Source organism: Neofelis nebulosa, chromosome 14 (assembly GCF_028018385.1).
Source record: "Neofelis nebulosa isolate mNeoNeb1 chromosome 14, mNeoNeb1.pri, whole genome shotgun sequence".
Classification (NCBI taxonomy): Eukaryota; Metazoa; Chordata; class Mammalia; order Carnivora; family Felidae; genus Neofelis; species Neofelis nebulosa.
This window is the reverse complement of record NC_080795.1, coordinates 47564446-47589044: the sequence shown is the minus strand read 5'-3', so window position 1 is coordinate 47589044 and position 24599 is coordinate 47564446. Positions and strand designations below refer to the sequence as shown.

General features: G+C 42.7%; 1 protein-coding gene, 1 long non-coding RNA gene and 1 pseudogene across 4 annotated transcripts in view; 1 reads left to right on the top strand and 2 right to left on the bottom strand.

Moving 5' to 3' along the window:
- The window catches only part of GRHL2 (grainyhead like transcription factor 2), a 173955-nt gene that overhangs the window by 28893 nt on the left and 120463 nt on the right, over positions 1-24599 (bottom strand). For all 3 annotated transcript variants that reach the window (XM_058698717.1, XM_058698715.1, XM_058698716.1), the window contains exons 9-12: positions 15934-16092; positions 8633-8720; positions 8024-8163; positions 3049-3080 (exon numbers count right to left, since the gene is read on the bottom strand). In XM_058698717.1, the coding sequence (XP_058554700.1) occupies positions 3049-3080; positions 8024-8163; positions 8633-8720; positions 15934-16092 (419 nt within the window). The remainder of the gene's footprint in view (positions 1-3048; positions 3081-8023; positions 8164-8632; positions 8721-15933; positions 16093-24599) is intronic.
- On the top strand, positions 4010-7594 carry LOC131494387 (uncharacterized). The gene is made up of 3 exons (XR_009253370.1): positions 4010-4414; positions 6451-6525; positions 6951-7594. It is a non-coding gene; the product is annotated as an uncharacterized LOC131494387 (long non-coding RNA).
- Positions 12644-14352, bottom strand: LOC131495041 (26S proteasome regulatory subunit 4-like; annotated as a pseudogene).

The window sequence follows — 24599 nt, the reverse complement described above, 5'->3', positions numbered from 1 at the left end:
GCTGCTGGGGGAGGGGCTCTGGTGTGCCTCCTCCCGCTGGTGGCTGCGTGAATCCTGCTCTTAATCAGATGCCTTCATACTGACTGACTGTGCCTGGCAGGGAGTGTAGAAGTGGCCAGAGACAGCCCTGACGGAGGCTGTGCAAGTGCCGGGGACGGTGACAGTCCTCGGGGCTCGGTGAGCTGACCCCCTCTGCCAGGTATACGAATCCAGGCTCGTCACAACGCGGGTCCCGTACCCCAAAAGATGAGCCGAGGATGTGCCTTTGCCACGGCCAGAAAGCTATCACGGTGAGGGCCCGTCTCTACGCCTCTTTGGCAGTCACAGATCAAGAATTAAGAGGGTTAGGTGACAGGACACGATGGCTAAAAGCAGGCCACGGGGAGAGCAGCTAGATCGGGTTCCAACCCCCTACCACTGCCCGCTGTGTGGCTTGGAACACGTTTCTCAATTCGAAAGTTCCAGTTTGCTCATTCTAAAGTGGAGGTAATTACAGCGCCTTCCCCATGGGAATGCGGGGAGCGTTCAATGAGACAATGCATAGAAAGCACTTAGTACGGTGCCTAGCCAACATATCCACTGAAGGTTAATTATTACTTTTACATATAACAATAGGCAACTACCAACTCCGTATTAACGCTGAAGCTCCAAAGCCACCCGCATTGCTCAACTGAAGTCTAATTGGATGTATGAGAGACACAGACTTGGGCCTCAGGCCTCACGATTACACAATAACAAAGGGTAACTCCCACTGAGAAGCCAAGCCACACGAGTTAGAAGTGGGTCAACTGGCCACCTCAATGCTGCCAACTTGCAAGGAAGGACCGTGTAGGCTGAGGTAGACTCACAGGTGAGGTCTGCGCATGGAGCAGCACTTGGTTCTCAGACACTTGTCACTTAGGAGGCTAACTTTTCCCATGAGAAGGGAAGAATGTCAGTGCTAGATGAGACCTCGAAGATCGCCTCATGCGAAATCCTCAGGCTACGGCTGAAGAAACCAAAGCCCAGAGACCAAGGAGCCAGCCCCAGGCCTCACACTGGTAAGCAACGGCCCAGGAGTAGAATGTGGGCTTCCTTAAGCTCAGAGTCACTGTTCTTTCCATGACGCCACACTGTCCCTTGTGAAATATGTGAGTAACAGATTAGAACCGATAGCGCTAATCTTTCTGTTCATTCCAGCCACGGCGAATATATTACCTATGTGCCAAGATAAAAAGAACAATCTAATTTGGTACTTAGCAAATTCAGAACTCAGAATTTAGAGGCCAGATCCTGGATGGACAAGGTCCAGCTACTAACCAGCTGGGGAATGACCCCTTTGAGATTCTTTACCCTTTAGGCCAGAGGATGGCACACGTTTTCTGTAAAGGGCCAGATTAACAAACATCCTGGCTCTCCTACACGGGGCTCTGTTGTGTTGGAACGACTCAGCTCTGCTGGTGTAGCCACAAGGCGGCCACAGACAAGACATAAAGGAATTAACACGGCTGTGTTCCAATTAAACTCTACGGACACTTGAATCTCATAGAATTTTCACGTGTCGCACAACATCATGCTCCTTTTGGATATTCTTTCCATTTAAAAATGTTCGGAGACAATACAAAAACAGGTGGTGGGTTGATTTGGTCCTCAGACTGCAGTCTGCCCAACTCCGCTCTAGGAAATGAACACAGCAATATCTGCTCCACTTACTTCGCCTGGAAATGTTTTCTAAGTACATATATAAACTGCATAAGCATAGAGAAGCTCTGAAAAAAATGATCTAGAGATTCCAGTTATACATGCATAATGCAAACCAAGATTTGAGTTGTGTATATGTAATGTAACATAGATACTGAAGAGGAAAATAGGGTCCGGGTCACAAGAAATCATCCCAGTATAACCTCCCACTCACGTGGTTGAGGACAGATGTTTATTTCTGAGAGCCAGTTCTAAGGAAACTATTAACAAATTCGGTGGTGTCCCCTGGAGTGGGGATGCTGAAAGGTAAAACTATGTTTGAATGAGGAGGAAAGCATGAGGCTTATCTAGAGAGAACGAGAGGCAATGGGTAGAAGTCAAAAGAAGGTAGACATCAGTTCAACAGACAAAACTAACTTTCTCAGAGTGCCAGTGTCCCACGGTGTCATGAGCTATCTTACATACAGTGAGAATATTCAGGTAAAAGCTGGCTGATCACCTATCAAAAATGTGGTATACTTGGGGCGCCGGGATGGCTCAGTCGGTTAAGCATCCGACTTCGGCTCAGGTCATAGTCTCACTGCTCGTGAGCTGGAGCCCCACATCGGGCTCTGTGCTGACAGCTCAGAGCCTGGAACCTGGAGCCTGCTTTGGACACAGTCTCCTCTCTCTCTCTCTCCCCCTCCTCCGCTCAAGGTCTGTCTCTCTCTCAAAAATAATAAATATTAAAAAAAAAAATTTTTTTAATGTGATATATGCTGGTATATTGCCTAGTACAGCTGGTACAGCTAAATGACCTCGAAGGTTCCTTTTTGTCTCAAAAACTCTAGAGTCTATACAATGAGTAAATGCATAGAAAGAACCATGCAGAAACTTGATGTGCAAGACAGTTGGGAGCCTTAGGGACCCCATGTAAACCCTCTCTTACCTACAATCCCATGGACAGTGACTAAGTTCTCAAGTCTCCCTGGCTTCATTCACACCAGCCTCACCGTTAGCACACTAGGCCCATTTCAAGAGGTACATGTGGGGACCCCAGTACTCAGCAGGGCAGGATGTCTGCCTGGCTGCCACCTCAAGCTCACCTCGATCCTGTGTTGGGGCGAAAGATTTCAGGAACTGGATTATCAGCGAAAAGGTGGAATCAAAGAGATGTGCCACTTAGAAAAATAGCTCGTTATTCAAAGGCAGATCATAGGAAGGAGAGATAAAGAAAGGCTTGGGAGAGCAGCATTTCCCAGCCTTCCTCTCAGTGCCCAGGGTCAAGCCTTTCTCAGCGCTGAGCCCATGGTTATCCAGTGCTCTAAGAGCCATTTCTACTGACATGAACGGACTTTGGGGGTAAAGTGAAAGAACGGAGTGTCTTACCCTTCTCGTTCATCATCCGTGTTGTAATACATCTGTGAAACAAAACAATAGGCTTACTATAGGTCAGACACAAGAAATGGAAATCTATTACGTGATGCACAGAACTTTTCCTAGGCTTACACTGTCTCTTAAGACAAAAGACAAATCTGTTTAATGATGCTGTGTGTGTGTGTGTGTGTGTGTGTGTGTGTGTGTGTGTGTCCCCAAGGAAATACAGACTTAACCTCATATTCTCCCTAGGATTAATTCTTAGATTTTAAGGAAGTAAAATTAGAAATCTGATTATTATTATTAGCTCAAGTCATTCTGATCAGATTACCTACAGCTCTAAGCCAAATCTGGCTTTTGATATTAAAGAAATATTTTAGCAGGACCTAATATTTTAGCAGGATCTCTGGAGCAAGGCCTGTGAGTAACCGATCCCAGAGGGTCCATAGGTGAGCTGCCTACGGCTACTGCGCTCTGGCAAAGAGAAGGGAGCAAGAGAGTCCCATGCCGCGCAGCCATAACATCACCCGGGCCTCTTCTGGCTCCCCGAAAAGGCCTGGGTTATTCTGGCATCCCGCAACCACAGCCATTTAGCGGTCAACCGTCTTCAGGCTGGGGAAAGATCATGTGCCTCTAGGAGGTGCTCCTGGCCAGAAGATCTCTGGGAACAGGTTTCTTTAGGTGGTCAGCATGGTGGCAGGCAGTATCAGATTTAAAGAACTTATGAAGCATCCATATTCTTTTATGAAACTACAGAAATCCAGAGGGGATGTGGGATGTATCTCTCGGCCCAATTATTTATAAAAATTAATTGCAGGCCTTTCTTGAGCTTTCTTTGTGTGCTTCAGGACCATTTGTGTCTGGGTGAAGAACAATACCCCCAGTTAGTATCAGACGTTTACATGTTTAACTTCAAAAGTCACTTCCGGTTCTAATGCGGTTGGTCACCGCCCCTCCCCCAGCTGCCTGGGAGAAAAGCAGCTTCGCCTAGACTTCGCCTAGACTGCCGCCTTCCCTACAAACTTTCTCAAAGGCTCTTGGCAGTTCCTGGGATGCTGCCACGCCCAGATTTCCTACACGACAAGGCTGGTTACCTGCAACTCTTTGGGCACAAGTCATTCTACTCATTACTTAGATTTCCACAAGGAACTTTTTCCTCTTTTTTTTTTTTTTTTGAATTTTTTTAAAGTAAGCTCCACGCCCACCACAGAGCCCGACACGGGGCTCAAACTCACAACCATGAGATCAAGACCAGAGCTGAGATCAAGAGTCATACGCTTAACCGCTGAGCCACTGAGTCGCCCAGGTGCCCCTCCTCTTAAAAATTTTTATGTCTATTGTTGTATATTTTGTTTCTTCTTAACAGAAACCAGCAAAGGTAAGATGTTTTCTTCCTCCCTCCCCCAAGTTTCAGTGTGGCTCTGGAGGATCTGTCCCGGTGATGTTCTAGAAATGAGACTGTCTATTTGGGTGTATATAGAGTGACCCACGTAAGTGAGGGAGCCTGGGCCATGGCACTGGCCACACAACTGGACTTTTGGGAAAAAGTTCCTGATGCTGGCCTGGTTTTTTTGTTTGTTTGTTTGTTTTTTGCTAGTTTCTTTAAATGTGCCTTGTCTGTCTATATGACAGGGTCATGGACAGCTCTCTGAAAAGTTGATTGGTGACCCCAAAATGAAGCAGCCTTCTCTTAAGTGTTTTCCTGCCCTCCTGGATAGCCTCTGTGACACTGTCCCTATCACTGTCCTTGAATTGTCACTTCTTCTCTCACGCAATGACCTTGCTGTTTCTTCCTTGTTGGCTGTAGGGCTTATCGCGTGGATTTAATTTTTAGACACTGTTTCTCAAACTTTAGAGTGCATAAAAAATATCTGGAGCCTTTGTCATAAAGGCAAATTCCCGGAACCCTCTTCAGAGATTTTAATGCAAAAGACTTGGACTAGGGGCGCCTGGGTGGCTCGGTCGGTTAAGTGTCCGACTCTTGATTTCCACTCAGGTCATGATCTCACAGTTCGTGGGTTCAAGCCCCACATCAGGCTCTGTGCTGACAGCATGGAGCCTACTTGGAGTTCTCTCTCTCTCTCTGCCTCTCCCCCATGCTACCTTTCACTCTCTCTCTAATATAAATAAATAATCATTAAAAAAAAAAAAAAGAAGACATGGGATGGAATTTGGGAACCTGAATTCATATCAAGCACTCTTGTGGTCTGGAGGAAGGCTGTTTACAAATGATAACTGGGAAGACTGTTCTTGAGGGTACGGAGGAGGAGTGCAGTGATCCTTGGGTTCAGGTGCCTTGAGGAAGGCTGATGCCTGCAAAGTGTGCGGTATCTGGAAAGACGATGCCTCTGTGTCTCACAATTTCTCCCAAGCTCCCCTTATCGCTTGTTTCTAAAGCCATTCCAGAGAAAAGCCACAGTGACCATTTGGTATTTAATGTGAGGCGAGGGAGACTGAAGATCTCCATAGTGCCTGCACACTGGGTTCATTCCCTCATACTTTTTGATAATTGTCTGATGAAGATTCCAATCCGCATGTGCATCGATGAGGTAATGGAGGAGGAGGAGGGGACACGTAGGCTGACAGTGAACAGACCCACTCCCCAGTCCGTGTCCTCGGGTGACTAGGAATTGCTATGCCATAGCTGATGAGCCCGCAACATGGCTGGGGGTCTCTCACCGACCCTGAGAGCTGGAGGGCTGCCCACTTTCCAGCTGCACAGGGCTTTGACGTGGCTGATTTTGACAAGGCTTGTGTCTGCAGTGATTCCTGAGCGGCACACCATCACCTGCCTTCCTCCCCTACCCAAGTCCCCGTTTATGGTGAAACCGGTCCATATTTTAACTGGCCACTGCTAGATCCTGTTTTGCAGGGCAAAGCCGGTCTCCACCCCCACCACGCCAACTTCTCAGGCCTTGGCACTGCCGGCTTCCCTCCTACCTCTGGATGCATCTTCCTGCTTTCTAGCTGTTCCAAGGCAAGGCAGCTTTTAAGCCCTAGGCAGCCACCGTAGGCGCTCTTGTCCTTGGGCCAAGTAAGTTGATCAACCATGGAATATTCGCGCATTGTCCCAGAGCACAGCTGACTGTGTTCCTTTGTTGCCCAAAGCTCAGGCAGGCTCCCTCACTGACCCCTTTAACTCTGACTTCGAGGCCACAGGGGAAACCTGAGGGCTCTGCAAAAGTGGCCCCAGATTGTAGAACTTAACTTCGCCAATAACTTGGGGGTGCTGAGCTGCTTCGCATCTGCTACAACCAACAAACTTTAGAGGCGACATTTCCCTTCTGATTTGGTCACAGGCTAGGAACCTAGCTCAGACACGGAGGCCCAAGTGCGGCCAGAGGGCTGACAGCCGTGAGCAGCCAGATTCGGTCTTTTCCTCTGAAGATTCATTTATACCTTTGTCTGTTTCAGAGACGTGTTCCCAAGAGAACAGGTCACGCTGTCAGCTTTGACACAGAGCCGAAGCCAGAATCATGACAGTAAACAGTAAGAACAATTTAACTCAATTATCCCTTCTTCTGGAAAGTGTGCATACCCAGCTTCATAAAGTCCCATGGGGCGAAGACTGTAAATATACAAATCGCCGTTGTTCTTGGGAATTAAACAAATGAATGAAATGAGGTGCTGGCACTCATAGCTTGATAAACTTTAACACTCTTCCTTCCCCTTTGTGTCCTTGTTGTTATCAAACAAGTCAGACAAGAATGTTAAATTAGTTTTTAGTGGAATGTACTCTAAGAAAAAAACTATGAAGTGTTTTGTTACCATGCTATGTCATGACCAGCAACAAAGAACCCCGGCTGTATAACTGCTTTGTCTCATACCTATAATGAAACAACATGTGTGTTGGGGGTTGGGAGACAATAGATTCTTAAGGAGAAAGTTGAGCTAATAATGATTTCTCCTTGTAGGTGAATTCCACTGAGTGTCTGGACACTCAGAACGGAAGAAAAACTTGAGTGTGTCAGTATGGCCCTATTTCTCAAAACAAACCTTTCGTCAGAGGATTTTGAGTTTGAAAGAAAACTAACCCACACAAGATTCACTAAGAGCCGTTTGATTTGGTGAAAGACAAACCTGCAGAATGCTAGGGAAGTCCTTTTTTTTTCTTTTCACCCAATTTTAATTTACCACATAAAATAAGTAATCCTAACAATATTAAAGAAAGAAAAAAATCATCCATCACTTAACCCGCCTCATCAAGTGTTGCAATTTTCTTGTTACCTTCAAGATCAGGTACATACCTAGGATCACAGTATAGACACAAATGGGTATTCTAATTTTTTCTCGCACTGAATATTATCATAACTAGTTCTTCTGTTGCCACATAATTTCCGTAATTAAAATTTTAGTGGCCACATAATATTTCATCAACTTGAGCTACCATAATGAGTTAATTATTGGGTGTTTATGTTATTTTAATTCTAGTTCTTTAATTTCACTTGTAGATATAAGTGAGAAGACGGAAATTACTTTTAAAAAGCCATGTCTACAATCTCATTTTTTCTTTTGGTGTGAAATTATCTACCTATTCAATGGGAACTGTTCATTTACTAAGGGAAAAATTGTTGATATGGTTTTATTTCATCGATAAAGTTTTCCTCTTGGGCAACCTTCTGAAGTTATAGGTGCAATTTAATTTCCCACCATGAGGTGGAGCTCTGTTGCATCAGGCTAAACTCACAAGACCACAGGGACAGCACACAACTTTTTCTCAGATTATCGGTGTCCTTACTTTCTTCCTCTTCCACTGCTTTGTCAACACTTCACTAATATCAGCTCATTCCCTTCTTCCCCTCAGCTTCCTCTCCTGAGACATTCCTTTCCATAAAAATCCATTTTCTTACAAAACGACTGACTTTTCATGGGAGGCATGGAGTGCAGGGGTTATTTTCAAGGTCAACACTGCCTGATGTGATTCTGCCTCAAGGCTCCACCGGCCCCGCGGATGGATGGCAGGTGGATATTAGCAGATAGGTCCTACCTGTCCTGTCCTCTGCAGGTTTGCAAAGTGAACGTCGGGTATGAAGAGGACCGGTTGCGAGTGCAGATCAGGCATTGTTTTGAAGTAGGTGATGTCACTCTTCTTCTGTAAAGGTATTGCGGCCAACTTCCCATCAGAGGCTGGACGTGAGAGGGTTACACGTGACTAAGAACTCTTAGCTGTGAGCCCTAGTCTGAGTTCTCTGTTTTCTCGTTTGAAGCTTCCCAAAAGCCACAGAGGTGAACACTCTTTACCATCTCCCCCTCTCCTATTGCCAAACTAACGGAAAGAGCGTAAACTTCGGGTGAGCACTCCTGAGGTGGCTCGCACCTCTCGGGCCCTCCTGTTCCTCTCTGCACCCTAGATTCCTTGTCTGGAGGAGGAGGAGGTTGGTCTCCATGATATTACAAAGTCCCTCCCAACACAAACAATCTGTGATCATGTGATTCCATTTGCTTCTCCCAGAGAAAATTCACCCAGTCTTTACGGCTAGGGAAACGCAAGCCACCCCTCACATACCCACAGTTTTGCCCACCACCCCCTTCCTTCCACCTGTTCCCCTAGTGGACCTGGCCTGGCTGGAGCCCACCCCTCCTCAGCAACACTCACAGTTGTTGCATTGGGTTTGGGAGGGCTGGCCTTTCCCCTTCTTCCTGTTCTGCTTCCTCTCTTCGTCTCGGATTTTCCTTTCTGCTCCCTGACAGGGAAAAACAATGCCAGGCATGTTATTAGAGCATGCAAAAATACTGTCAGCATACAAACCTCTAGGATAAGACACAAAACGAGGATGAAGGGAGAGCAGGCAGCCCCGTTTCTGTTCCTCTGGCGAGGTCAGGACTAGGTTCTGCAGGCGGAGACAGATCCTCAGTCTGTAGCATATTTTCACCTCTGAGTGATCCCACTTCTTCCAGATTGCCCCCTTTTTTGAAATCCTGTCTATCTGTACAACTTCAATTTTGAATCCACACAGAACGACCAGACTCAGGTTCCTATCCCAGGGAGGGGAGTTAGGTAACTTTAGTGATTATAATAAAATGTCATTAAGATAAAGCGCTGCCCTATCAATATGGTTCCTAGGCACAGGGAGAGCATTCAAGTTGAGTGTGAATTCCCTAGAAAACGTCCCCTTTGCCCATTGTCATGGAACTTTTAAAAATCATTACAGTAATGGAAATGAGGGGAGGGCTAAGGAAACTAAGTGTAAGATCATTTTGCACATACGAGTGTGATTTTGGTTTTTGTTTTAATGTGTGCAGAAGTGCTTGGGGATGGTGCTCATTCAACCAAACAGAAAAAAGTTTGGTCTATTCACCTCCTTGGGGGTCCTCTGTTCCTGGTAATCTGACTTTTTCATTGGCTTCTCTTGCCAGATCCCACCCTGCTTAACCAGTTGACCATCACCTTACAGCTCTTTCCTTCTTGGCCTTCAAAGATTCCCTGATGATGATGATGATGATGATGATGATGATGATGATGATTCTTCTTCTTCTTCTTCTTCTTCTTCTTCTTCTTCTTCTTCTTCTTAGTCGCTCTTCTTTGTCAGCTTTGCCAACTCATTTTCTTCTCACTCTTCCAAATACAGATGCTACAACAGTTTTCTTTTTCTTCCTCTCTCCATTCTTCATAGCACTTACTCTGTGCCAGGTGAGTTCTAAGAGCTTTACATAGATTCTGGACAGATATAATAATTTAACCAGGTATTTTTAAAATCTTTTTTATGTTTATTTATTTTTGAGAGAGAGAGAAAGAGCTCGAGGAGGGAGGGGGCAGAGAGAAAGGGAGACACAGAATCCAAAGCAGGCTCCAGGCTCCACGCTGTCAGCACAGAGCCCGATGTGGGGCTTGAACTCACGAATCGTGAGATCATGACCTGAGTCGAAGTGGGACACTTAACCGACTGTGCCACCCAGGCATCCCTTTTTTACCAGATATTTTAAATATGTTTTTATGTCAAAAAACTTCTCACTACCAAAAGGAAGTAACTGTTTTATAGTGCTTCACTTTTAAGTTTTGAATTGTCATGGATAATTATACATCATGGAAATTCACATCAAAAGGGAAATAAAATATAGAAATATATCCTTTGGAAGTTTCTTCAAGATATATTAAGTTTTTGTACAGTTTTTATATGTAGATAATGAAGTGTTAAATGTACAGACCTCACCTTGTCAAAACTGGTTTGAAACATAAGCAAAAGTCTCCCATTATTCATTTTTTGTTAGGTGCATATCAGACATTTTTCTATGTACTTGGAGTTGTGTACAATATAGTAGTTAACATAAATTAAAGTGTGAAATTTTATATAAATTACAACTCACTGAAGATAGACCCTAAGGTTGGTCAGGCAGTTGTATTTCTAAATTAGTGCTTTATTTGGTACTATTACTATGAGAAAAAGGTCTGGAATTAATCTGTTTCAAGACTTATATATGTTCAATGACAATTTTTAAGAAATAGAGTCACCTGCTTATTATTTTACAGGCATTCTTTGATGTGCCAAACCAAATGGATTAACATAAAACATAAGAGTGGCTCCCCATAGAGCCCAGTCTTGCTGCCATGTCAATATAAGAAATTTCCTGCCCAGAACGCCCAGATATCGGCACGATAAAATAACAAGTCTGATGGTATCCAAACATTTCTAGTTCCCATTTCTAAAATCAACCGTTGACTTCACAATGACCCAGAAAAGCTTAGATACATTTAATTAAGATGAAGAAAGCTTCCTTGAACATGACCTTCCATGAATTCCTTTCCTTCCTTTGATTATCTGTGACCAAAGCTTCTAAGACATTCTTTCCACTCTTATCAAAGTGCAAAAAGTCTACTTCCAGAACAGTACAATTTTCTATGAAGACCAAATTTGTCATTTGAAAATAATTTCCCCTGCCTAAATGTTCACTTTGGAGTGTGAGATTTGAAAAACATGCCTGAAGATTTCCTGATTATTTTGTGATCACTGTGGCCACTTCTTGAGGGGTGATGGCTATCCTTGTTTTATCTGGCACTTAAATTGTTTCCCCTGAATTTATTTTAAGAATGTGTCCTTAACAGATTGAAAGTTGGCCAAGGTACCAAGATAGTTTGCAGGGGCATCTTTAGCTTTTCATCATCTTCAACAATTGTCACTTCCAAGATCTTTCCAAACAAAAATTAATAAAGAGAAAAAAAATCTTAAAAAAAAAAAAAGAACATGGCTTCATTTCTCAAGTTTTACACAATGCATAGTTACTGTTTACAGTAATACAATTCTTGTTTTTCAGCAAAGATAATGGAAGTAATTAAATACAGATATAAAGACAGAGACATAGGTATTGATATAGGTAGATATATAGACAGATCCTGAATTTTTTAATGCATAAACATATGTATTTCAAAGAAGTATCATAATATCAAAAATAAATTAGAGAAGGTCTTTATTTGTATCTCACAGGTGTGTTAATCATAAATCAAACCGGAGAACTATAAATAGTGCAGAAATACATCTGTTTAGCGTTCTCAACTGTGACTGGGAATCATATTTTAAAATGGAATAGCTCTTAGCTCTTTTGCTTTAGAGGATAATTCAAATGAATCCTTTGCATTCGTGCACCCATTTGAAAAGTGGAAAAATTAAACTTTTTCTCTTTTCAATCTCCCAGGAGTAAGTTTTGCCTGGGTTTTGAAATTAGAGCTGCATATATGCCAAACTACAGTAGAAGATTTTATATCTAGCTTATTAGAAAAATTACCAGCAGGTAAGGTTAATACATTCTGCTTGAGATTTCTTCCTTATCCTTAACAACAGGAGAAGTAAGCTAAAAACTACCCCTGGAAACTCTTTATATCACTAGTTTCTTAGAGTCCTAGGACATGGGTGAACAACACTATTCATCCTTCGTTTTTCTTTTGTTTTGAGTTTTAGTATTTATCATATCGACACTGTTGACAAAACTAATTATATGAGCATCCCTTGAGGCCTCTCTTTCCCACTGTCAATTCCAGCTCTAATGTAAGGGTAACTGGACTGCCCAGTGTCTCTACTCCTTCCCTTCCTTTCTCCTTGTCCCTAATCTTACTCCTCACCTCTAAGAAGGAGATTCCCAGTGGGGGGAATTCTACAATCTCCCTTGAAATATCTGGAATACAGTGAGGGAATTCAAATTATTTAAATGCTATCCCACTTGTACTTAAAAAAAATTCCCTGTTGCACATCATTTGGATGTGCTTTTTCCATGTTCAGTATGCTGAATTAAAGATATGTACTGATTTTTCTTTGTTCTCTTTTGTTTTTAACAGGCTACCTTGGCTCTTTGTCAAGGCTTTGAATCCTCAGTTGTCATTTTGGCTTTTTATGCATATGGTTGTTTATCAGTTCAAGGAATATGGGTTTGCAATCAGGCCGGATTTGCATCCAGCTCTCTACTTTTTCGCTGTGTGACTTAGACAAGTTACCTGTGCCGCTGACCCACTGTTTTCTCATTTATACAACTGTGTCTATTGACTTACTGGCCCTTCTACTGGGGAGGCTACCTAAATGTCCCTGAGAGTGGTATTGAAAAGTTTGATGACAAAGGTTTCCTTATAGTGACTTTTTAATTATTCTATTCTATTCTATTCCATTCTATTCTATTCTATTCTATTCTATTCTATTCTATTCTATTCTTTTCTATTCTACTTATATGCCCCAAGAATATTTTTAAAGTCTAATAAATTAACAATTCGGTGTTGATTTCCTGCGTCAGTTTTCCCAAGTACGTGCTAGTAGGCTGTTTAAATATACATAGATTTATTTATACATATGGTTTATATTTTAAGTTTTCCCAATTTATCATCTTTGGCATTGATTTAGTTCAACTGCCTTTTAATTAATTAATTAATTAATTTGTTTGTTTGTTTACTTATTTATTTATTGAGAAGGAGCCTGCTTTATTGGGGGCAGAGCACTGCACGTGGCCAACGGATGAAGGCAACTGGAACATGGGTCCCTCTGGGCAACTTCCCCAGCCTCATCCCTCCTCAGAGCTGGGACACTCCCCACCATTTCTTTGAAGGCCAATGTGGTAGCTACAGATAGAACCCCTCAGGGGTGCCTTTTTGGTTTTTATAAAGAACATTTTCTTTAGACTTTTGAGGTCTTCGTTTGTTACTTTCATTCTACGTGCTCTCAAGGCCATCAGACCAGCTTCTGTACAGACTGCCTTGATGTTAGTCCCAGAGAGGTCATCTTTAGCCATGATTAAGTCGTCCAGAGTTACATCATTGGCCGGTGTCATGCTGCTTGTGTGGATCTGAAAGATGTGCTGTTTAGTCTTTTCATCGGGCAGGGGGATCTCAATTTTCCTGTCAATGTGGCCTGGGCTGATAAGTGCTGGATCCAAAGTTTCTATTCAATTTGTGGCCATGATCACTTTCACATCACCCCTTGAATCAAATCCATCCAACTGGTCCAACAGTTCCAACGTTGTTCTTTGAATTTCTCTCTCACCACCGGAATTTGAGTCATATGTTTTTGTTCCAGTGGCATCAGTTTGGGCCCATCACCTAGGTATTTCTGAATAAGTTCAGAGCCAACCACTCTTAAGAAAGTGACTGAGGTTTGGTTTGCTACTGCTTTGGCTAATAAGGTTTTACTTGTGCCAGGTGGACCGTAGAGAATGACCCCCTTTGAGGGCTTTATACCCATCTCTTCATAATATTCAGGATGAGCGAGAGGAAGCTCCACAGATTCCTTAATTTCCTGGATTTGGTTGTCCAACCCCCCCCCCCCAATATCAGCATAGGTTTCCTGGGGAGCCTTTTCTACCTTCATCACTGTGACCAAGGGATCCGTGTCATCGATGAGCACCCCTATGACAGCATGCACCTTGTGGTTGAGCAAGACTGAGCAGCCTGGTTCCAGCAGATCCTTGTCTATAACGGAAAGAATGTTGACGTAGTGTTCTGAGCCCACAGATGTAGACACGATGGCATGACTGTCATCAATGATCTCTTCCAACATTCCTACCAACATTGGGGTCCCCCTCAGATCATCCACCTTTGATCTTTCCTCCTCTTGCTTTTCTTCTAAAGTCTTCATTTGTTCCTGATTTCTACTGAAGTCTTCCTCCACAAGAAGAGAGTCTTTAATTCTAACTTCGGTAATTTTAACCGGCACTGAGTGTGACGGGTCACCAGTGGCAGCTTGCTGGCAGCACCAGGTCCCTTTGTTTTCTTCTTTTTCCCCACTCTAGTTGGCACAGGAGGTTCGTATTTCATTTTCTGGTCCTTGTCATCCTTCTTACCACCTCCAGGGCCACGACCACCACTCTTTCACCCATCTTGCTTCCGCCGCTGAAACCCTGTTCCATTGTTTTAGTTTTCTACCTCAAAGACGCCTATTATATGTATATTGGATCTTCTTTACCACTCTCTTATATCTATTATTTTCTTTCTCGTCTCTCTTTTTTTTCTTTTGATTTTTAAAATTTTGCTCTTTCCAACTTGCATATTTTTCCTAAGGCATCCCCTGGTATATTTATTCACTCTTGTTTTGCTTCTAGTGTAGTCTTTACTTCTGAAATATTTTAATTGTTTATTTCTGAATTCTATCACAACTCTTTTCAAATCACTCTATTCTCAAGACATGTCATGCCTGAGTTTTGTGTGTGATTTATGTTGGTCTTCATGACTTCTGTGTGTTTCTTAATTGCATTTAGCTCATTTTGGAACATTAAGCTATAGGTTTCACCCGTTTCATGGGTAGGTCCACAGGGAAGTCAGTGCGATCTCAGTCTCTATTTTTCATGAGATACCCATTGGGATTCAACTGTTTTTCTTTCCTGATGGTCATTTTTAAGTGAAATGAATGGACCCGGATAGTTCTGCTAGCTTCATGGCTCTCATGCTCTCTCTTCAGATGTGTTCACAAAGTGATAAAAAAAAACAAACAGTTTTGTATTTCCTGAGAGCTGTCTACTCCATATCCTTTCTCTTCACCCTTTTTATTTGGAATTTCTCTTTACTTTATACCTTTTTTGGGGGGGGAGGGGGGAGGAGTGGGAGGAGTCCAATTCAACTTGGATTCTACTCCTAGCAGCTTTTTCTCAGTGCAGAGTTTTGCCCTAGAAGGGAACTTAAATTTATAACTTTCTGGAGTTCATAGAGCCCCAAACACTTCAATGTTCCATCCCTTTGCACCCAACAGCAATAGCAAATTGGAGTCTACAGAATCTGTACCCTCCCACCCCAGTTTCACATACAGTCCTCAGATGGCACACTTCACTCTCTAGTGAGTACCTGGGGGCGATTTTGTAGGTTACCGGTTCTTTGGTTATCAAGTAGCCCCACTATTTTCCCTCGTGATGCTGATACCATACGGGTCTCAAAACTGTTGTTGCTTATTCCCACTCATATTTGGGATTTGTAAGGATCTCATGTCACATAATCATAGGGTTTTAAGCTTTGCTATTCTAATTGTTGTATGTCTTATAGTGGGATTCAGAGTGATTAAAAAAAAAAACTGTATCTCCTCCTGAGTGCATGTTTACTAATAAGCTTATTTTATAGGTGCCATTTCTATTCCAAAAAGCTCTAAATGAGACCCCATTTAACCCATAAAATAATACAGCTTATACTGATATGCTCTGGGACAGGCTTATACCCGGTAAAAACTATTAATCTATTATTTCAGTTATCTAAGTGAATTAAACTGATAGTACAGTGCAGTATCAATCAGCCATTAAATTAGTGGTGAAACTGATTGACTAATAAAAGAATAGAGTTGACTGATGACTCCCTAGATATCTAACAGGAATTGAAAATGACAGATTACAACTCCCAGTGTGATAAGGTAATTAATTTGACACCATCAGACAAGAGAAGGTAACAAGGGGGAAACGTCATTAAAAGTAGTATCTAATAACAAAGATACCTTTATGATCTTTACTCACTTTGTCGCAGAAGACCTTGATCTGGCAGTAAGCTCTATGAATGGGCTTATTGCTACGATTATTATAACTGTATGTATCAATCTGAATCATCAAAGGAAGTCCTTTCACCCCTTTCTGGGACGAGAAATCTGTACTCAGGCAATTCACAGTGATGAAAATCTGAGGGTGGGAGAAAGAAAGGAAAAGGTCACAAGTCACCATAAAAAGGATCTATTAAAAAATGCATAAGCCTAAGACTTGGAATCACAACACTACACAATCTTATAAGGACAAGTGAAGAACATTTGGATATGCTGAAATAAGAACATGCTGAGCACATGAAACATTACATATATATCGTAATTTATAATTTAAATATATAAAAATTGTTGCTTTCCTATTAAATCTTGAAATAGACAATTGATGCTTTCCTTTAGGCATATCAGCAAAGTTTTACCTATTTTTCAAACATGCATAAATCAGATGTGTAAACCACTATCTCTTCAATGTATTAAAGCTGTCACTTCTAATATTACATCACTTTCTCAAATCTCTGACCTGTGGGATAAAACAAAACCAAAAACAAAAGTAGGGAACATTTCCCCTTGCACACTACTGCACTGAAATAGTTATTTGTTTATATATCTGTTTTTCCTCCTTGACTATTAATTTTGAGATTTGAGGCCATTTCTTACTATTTTTGTATTAGTCGTACCTAATGTAGAGTGTGGTGGAGAATAGGCATTCAATAAACGTGATGAATCCATCAATAAGTTTATCTGTAGAAAAACCCCTAAGTTTTATTTAAGTTTATTTAATTAAAAAAAATTTTTTTTTAATGTTTATCTTTATTTTTCAGACAGAGAGAGACAGCATGAGCGGGGGAGAGGCAGAGAGAGAGAGAGGGAAACACAGAATCGGAAGCAGGCTCCAGGCTCTGAGCTGTCAGCACAGAGCCCAATGTGGGGCTCGAACTCGTCAACCACAAGATCATGACCTGAGCCAAAGTTGGACGCTCAACCGACTGAGCCACCCAGGTGGCCCAAGTTTATTTAATTTTTTTTAGTAATTTCTACACCCAATGTGGGGATCAAACTCATGACCCCAAGATCCAGAGTCGCAGGCCCCACAGACTGAGCCAGTCAGGCTCCCCCCAAAAGCCCAAAGTTTCAGTTCTAGCTCCAACATCAACCAGCTAAGAGACCTCAGACAAGTCACTTACTGTCTTTGGTTTTCAACTTTTTTCTTCAAATTATTTTTAAAATCCTTCCCTGAAGGATGAAAATGTAAATTATTAAATATTCTGAAAACAACTGCATAGATGCATTATGTGACCCATGTTTTATTTGGTCCCACTGAAATTGTCATTCACTCTCAAACCCTTGACCGTTTGTGTCACAGCAACATCAAAAAGGACAGTCCTGCAAAAGCAAAGAGCCGCTGGCATGAGCTGAATTTTAAAGGCCGTTCAAATCTTTGATTTTACTACCAGGATTGATCTAAATCACTTTAAGCTCTATTGCCTGTAGGTTTTTGGTAATTTATACAAGCAGATATCTCATTTTTAGTGCTATATCGATACAAAGATCATTTTTTAATTTTATTTCTGAGCCTCTTACTTGGTCACGAGAAACACAGCAATAATGCACCACATCAACAATAAGGCTAAGATGAAATGTCTTAGTGACATGCTAATTACAACAACCTTGTGCACTGTGCCACAGACGCTCACTTTTCCAGCCATCATATGAAAACAAGTGCCTAAAGATGATGTAACCATGGATATCTTCCATTCATTCATTCATTCATTCATTCATTTTTATTCATCCTATAAATATCAACACAAGCCCACTGTAAGTCAAACACAACATTAGACATTGAGGACAGAGAACAAAGCCAGACCCCTGCCTCGTGTAGTGGACGGTCCAAGGGGAGGACAGAGGAGTAATCCAGTAATAACCAACACAGGGTGGTCAAGTACAGAGGTCATGAGAACACAGAACACGGCACTGGACCTGGAGGACATGTGTGAAGCAAAGCCCGCATAGACACTGGGATGAGACTATGGACTATCATTATTTTGTAATGGTAGAGAAAAAGGACTCAGAATTCAAATGTCAAGTGATTCAGGGGAACTGAGTGATAAAGACCACTGAGAAAGACTACACCAGGCCTGTCTCTCCTCCTGAACTTTCAGGGTAAAAGTAGACAGCAAATGCGGTCTGCTGCTCCTGGAGATGCCCTGACTGCAGAGAACATTGATGTGTGCCACAAATATTTTTAAATACCTACTATGTTCCTGAGACTGTGCTAGGGACTAGGACAGATGCACCAATTGTAGTCCTGTAATCACGGAAGTCAGAGGCCAGATGGGGAGAGAGAAGCAATATGATGGACTAAAGACTACAACAACGTCGTCAAATGCTGATCTTTACGTCAAACCAACAAATAAAAGTATACTTTCCTGGGAACACTTGACTTCTTCTATTGTTATTGTTATTACTGACAATAGGCTTATCTTGGCCAGAATGTATAAAACACAGCTTTCTTTTTTTTAAAAAAATTTTTTTTTTTTCAACGTTTTATTTATTTTGGGACAGAGAAAGCCAGAGCATGAACGGGGGAGGGGCAGAGAGAGAGGGAGACACAGAATCGGAAACAGGCTCCAGGCTCCGAGCCGTCGGCCCAGAGCCCGACGCGGGGCTCGAACTCACGGACCGCGAGATCGTGACCTGGCTGAAGTCGGACGCTTAACCGACTGCGCCACCCAGGCGCCCCTAGGCCGGATTTTTAAATTTTTTTTTTTTTTCAACGTTTTTTATTTATTTTTGGGACAGAGAGAGACAGAGCATGAACGGGGTAGGGGCAGAGAGAGAGGGAGACACAGAATGGGAAACAGGCTCCAGGCTCCGAGCCGTCGGCCCAGAGCCTGACGCGGGGCTCGAACTCACGGACCGCGAGATCGTGACCTGGCTGAAGTCGGACGCTTCACCGACTGCGCCATCCAGGCGCCCCTAAAACACAGCTTTCTATCAGCAAATCAATGACCACTCTGGGGAACTATGCCATTGTCCGTATTTTTGGCCATGGATTTCATACAGAAATCTTTCTGCAGTGACTATAACTCACGGGGGGCCTCAGTACAGACTGGTTCTTTTCTACTCCCTCATAAAACCTGCCTAGTACTACAGAATCCAAAAGAGAAAAGTGTTCTGATGTGTATTTCCTAAGGTATTAGGGTTCACACTTGGGTCAGTGAATTAACCCATACATCACACACAGTGGACCGCACTCAGACAGGCAGGATGCAATGATAATTGTGGCCTTTGTCAGCTCCAAGTCCCAACTAAGAGAGCTGGGCTGATGGAATGTGTATATTTACAAGGACCGCTTGAGTAGGACAGATCCGCTGGCAATATACCACGATAAATAGACTAAATCCTCCCTGGTGGAGCTGTAGCGGTCAGCCACCCAGTAGAGAAGGTCTTTAAAGGTCAAATGAGCTACAACACACAAGACTGTACCTGGACACACTTAGACTAGGTCCTTTTAATGGGAGAGATTCTTAGTAAAGGTCCAATGAGCTCTTTTTGATGCATGGCCTCCTGATCCTATACAAACTAAACGACACGAGACTCTGCCTTCTCTGCTACATTGAGCTGGCAGCTCCCAAAACTATCCTAACAGGGATTTTATAATAGAGCTGGCACCGCTCTCCTCTTGCCTGGCTGCCTGAACCCAATAGTAAAGCACAGTTTCAGTGCCCCATGGTATCAATCATAGTCTCACTGTGCTGCACTTAAAACCTAAATGGTTGAGGGGGCGCCTGGGTGGCGCAGTCGGTTAAGCGTCCGACTTCAGCCAGGTCACGATCTCGCGGTCCGTGAGTTCGAGCCCCGCGTCAGGCTCTGGGCCGATGGCTCGGAGCCTGGAGCCTGTTTCCGATTCTGTGTCTCCCTCTCTCTCTGCCCCTCCCCCGTTCATGCTATGTCTCTCTCTGTCCCAAAAAAAAAAAAAAACAAAAAAAAAAACGTTGAAAAAAAAAAACCTAAATGGTTGAACTTTAACTGCAGTTGGGGACTGGAAGGGATGGGAAGGGATGGAAGGACATTAACTAAAACCCTGGCCTGAGAACCGATAAGCATTTATTTGTTTCATCTTGCAAACCCAAACATGTCCCAGCTGCACGCACAGCCGGCAAATGTGAAAGCCATTTTCTTGGAAGTTTATCTACAAAGTACTGTTTGCAAATGCGTGCTACAGAAACTTAGGGAAAAGGTATGCTTTCTCCCCACCAAACGTTCATCCAAATGTCAAGCACAGAAAATTCTTTTTCACTCCAGTAGGAGCCCTGATTATGTAAAGAGCATATAAATGCCATGAACAATTCGGTATGTCACCCAATAATTATGAATATTATATACGTTCATGTAATGCTTTCAAAACCTCAGCTATTAATATTCCTCTAATTCTGACAGTACGTAATTTATTTTTTAGAAAAATAATAATTAAATCAAGTGTATCTAGGCAGATAATAGATAGTATTATAATTTTGTCACTGGTTCAAAAATTGATTCAGATAGAAAGATTGGTTCTAAATATACCAAGACCTTTCCAGAAACAGAGGCAGTCTCATGACAATTGACATTTCTTAATAAACCCTTTTTTTTACATGTGAATTACAATTTCCAGTTTGTAGTTCCTACAAAAGACAAGTGACTTTGCCCAGAATATAATAACTCTCAGTTGTGCACTAAGCATATAGTAAGATTTATCAAAATAAATACAAATCAATGAGATTTAGAATTACCACATTAGCTTGATTATTAACCCCTAAGATTTTTTTCAAGAGCTTGCTTTTAAAATAAATGGGTCTATCTTTGATTTACAAAGCAAGTTGGGATTTTTTTAAAATTTTTTTTAACATTTATTTTTATTTTTGAGACAGAGAGAGACAGAGCATGAATGGGGGAGGGTCAGACAGAGAGGGAAACACAGAATCTGAAACAGGCTCCAGGCTCTGAGCTGTCAGCACAGAGCCCGACACGGGCCTCCAACCCACGGACTGCGAGATCATGACCTGAGCTGAAGTCGGAGGCTTAACTGACTGAGCCATGCAGGCGCCCCGCAAGTTGGGATTTAAAAAATCATAATGTCGATGATTTGATGGAAAACATTTATCTTTTCCTCTTTAAACAATGTATTTTGCATTTTAAGATTTTTCTGATTAAAGATGAAGACAGCTACTTATTTCCTTATTTTGGGACGTGAAGAGCTCTTTTCCAAGAAATTGCAGAAGCATTAGCCTCCAGATTAGAGCGACATAGCGTACAACAAGAAATCAGCATTCTCCCTCTAAAACACAAACAATATATAAATACATAAGTGTGCTCTTGCCAATCTCCCCACTCTGTTTTCCTCTTGGTTCTTAGAATTATTAAAGACCATATGGGTGGTTTTCTTAAATATCAGCATTTTTCTTCCATTTTATATGATGGTATTTGGGTGCAGAGGCAATGCCAAATTAAGACAGAAAGACAGCCTAAAAGTAGACAATATGAACACATAACCTCTCGGTCTTGGGCATTCATTCATTCACTGCCTTCAGGCATTAATTTATCAAATATTTATCATGTATCTTCTGTCTGTGCCTGGTATTATGCTACATGGTGGGATTCAAGAATGATGAGATAAGGGCACCTGGGTGGCTCAGTTGGTTAAGCATCTGACTTCAGTTCAGGTCATGATCTCATGGTTCATGGGTTGGAGCTCCGAGTTAGGCTCTGTGCTGACAGCTTGGAGCCTGAAGCCTGCTTCGGATTCTATGTCTCCCTGTCTCTCTGCCCCTCCCCTGCTCTCTCTCTCTCTCTCTCTCTCTCTCTCTCAAAAATAAATAAACATTTTTAAAAAATGAGAGAATTTGTGATTTTCTTGAGAACCTAAGAAATTTAGATTTTCTGACACTTCCATTTATATAGCACTTTTAGGGAATTACTTAAAATCTCATAATATAATTCTTTATTTTCTCCTACAGATACTCTGGGTATGTCTGCATATACATACATACACATTAGGTTTATTCACAGAGTCTACCATAGTTTTCCATATTCTTTCAGTCCTCAACGTTTTCCATTTCAACAAACCAAGCTTGTTCCCGGTTGACAGCCTTTGCTATTTGTTGTGCCCTCGATCTCCAGTGCTGCCCCACACACTGTCCCGCACATTGCCAGCTCCTTCTCATTCAGATTTCAGTCCAGTGCCAACTCTTCAAATACCTGCCTTGACCACCCCGTCTAGAGTTATCTTCCTCCTCCTCTTCCCACCTCAGCCCAGGACCAGAAGCAAACTCTATAACGCTGCTCCTCTATTTTCTTCATAGTACTTGACATCGTTTGGATTTATCTTACTGTTTTTCTGTTTAGTGCCTAATTGCCTGTCTGCTCCACAGGGTTGCAAGCCCATAAGAGGAGGCCCTTGTCTGCCTCAAGGTCACTCTAATCCTAGTGCCAGTCCCATGATAAATACTCAACAAATATTTGTCTAATGCATTAAGAGAAAATTACCTTTCTAAAAACACATTTCCCTCTTTATCCATACTCTTGCCTTCATTTTAGCCGAACCTCTTAGGACCAAGATTGCTTTGAGTAGCTGAAGTCATCAAGATAATACAGCAGAATGAGCTGCTCTGATCAGATTTATTCTCAAAATTTGTTACCTGCTTGCATATCAACAAACATAAAGTGAGCACCAACTATATACTCTGGGTGAATATACGTACGTATGTACGTACGTACGTGTGTGTGTGTGTGCGCCATGGATGATGCTATTTATGTATGCTATGGGAAATAAGGGAGCGTTCGGTACAGTTCTATCCTCAAGAAAGAAGAGAGATGTTACAGTTTTTGCTATTGTGAAATGTAGATAATTAGATACTAAACTGACTATCCCAGACTATAAGTTCTGTAAGACTTGATGAAAAGGAGAGAAATCGGCAAGTCAGCCAGGGAAGATTTGGTATAGGTGTCACGAGTTGGAAGACAGATGGATGCTGACTCTGAAAAGAGCAACGAGGCAAGCCTTGTGGGAGAGGAGGGTGTGTAGGGGGAAGTTAAGGTGGAGCCCAAAGGAAGGCGCCTGGTGAGGGAAGAGGCCAACCACGATGTGTATGTCACTGTGATCAAGTCACGAACACCTAATGAGGTCAAGTTATGTATTATCGGGGCCAAGACAGACAGAACTCCAGCCGTAGCACTCAACATTCAAGTTACAGAGAGGACAAGGAGAGTGAAGGCTGAGCAAAGGCCACCAGATTCAGACGTAAAGAGGTCCTGTATCCCTTTGAGAGGCCCGACTAATGGAGGGAAGGGCAGAAAGCTAGATCGCTGGGGTGAGCCAAGACTTGGAGACAGACAGAAGGCTTCTCAGCTGGGGAGTGTGGTGGGGGAAGGAGGGATGAACAGGAATAGGGGAAGCAGGTAGCAGACAGCACGGCCACACAGAGGTGTTCTTCCAAGATGGAGGAGGTGTTCCCACATTAAGAGAAGGTGAATGTCAGAGGCTGCAGAAAGGTGGAGTGGGGGGCCTAAGAGCCTCGGAAGCAAGGATTAAATAGGATCGACTCAAAAGTGAAGTTATGTAAGAAAAAAAACAGAGCTTTCTTGGAAACTGGAAGCCAAATGAGGGGAAAGCGCAGCGAGGGAAAAAAATGTACAGGAAGTTCAGAGTCAGGTACTTGATGCAAATCCCAGCCCTGTGGCCTTGGACTAATTGTTTGCCCTTTCTAAGCCTCACTTGCCTCATTTTTCAATAGGCACAACAATCTCTACCTCAGTAGTGCGCCATTTTAAAATGAGATTATGTCTGGGGCGCCTGAGTGGCTCAGTTGGCTAAGCATCCAGCTCAATTTCAGCGCTCATCATGATCTCACAGTATGTGACTTCGAGCTCTAAGTCGGGGACTGCACTGTCAGAGCAGGGATTCTCTCTCCCTCTCTCTCTCTGCCCCTCCCCTGCTCGCTTGCTCCTACTCTCTCTCTCTCTCTCTCTCTCTCGCTCTCAAAATAAATAAATAGATGTTTAAAACAATAAAACGAGATTAGGTCTGAAACTGTACAGTGCTGTGAAAATCTAAGGGAGTTTCCTCATCACCGTGGTCTCTAGGGTTGCTCCTTTCTCTGACCCCAAGCCCTTCCTCACCTTGATGGCACAGCCAACAAAGCCACGCCCATTTTGCCCCCACCCCCAGCTGCTCCCCCTGCAAGGCTAGTTCTTTGTGTCCCCTCCAGTCCCCCAGTTCAAGCCCTCCTTCCTCCCTCGATTCTCTCTCAAGGCATCTTGAGATGCTATCGCCAAATGATTCAAAGGCAGGTTAATTAGGATTCACATTAATTTGAGCAAAAAGATATTTAATTGAAGTGAACTGATTTTTACAACAGAAAATCACTCTCTGCACAACACTTCTAGAAGGGTGGAGTCACAGGCTTTGACAGGGAGAGAGCAAGAGAGAAATCTCTCAGGCAGGACCTTTACTGCCCCTCACCTGAACACAGCTTGTGAAACAGCATCTCAGGATGAGGAAGAATTTGGACCTTATACCACAGTGGGGTGGCCTGTTTCATAAATAATGAGCTCCCGGTCAGAGGAAGGATGTAAATACAGACTGAAAAGATTCAGTGACTCAACTTTCTG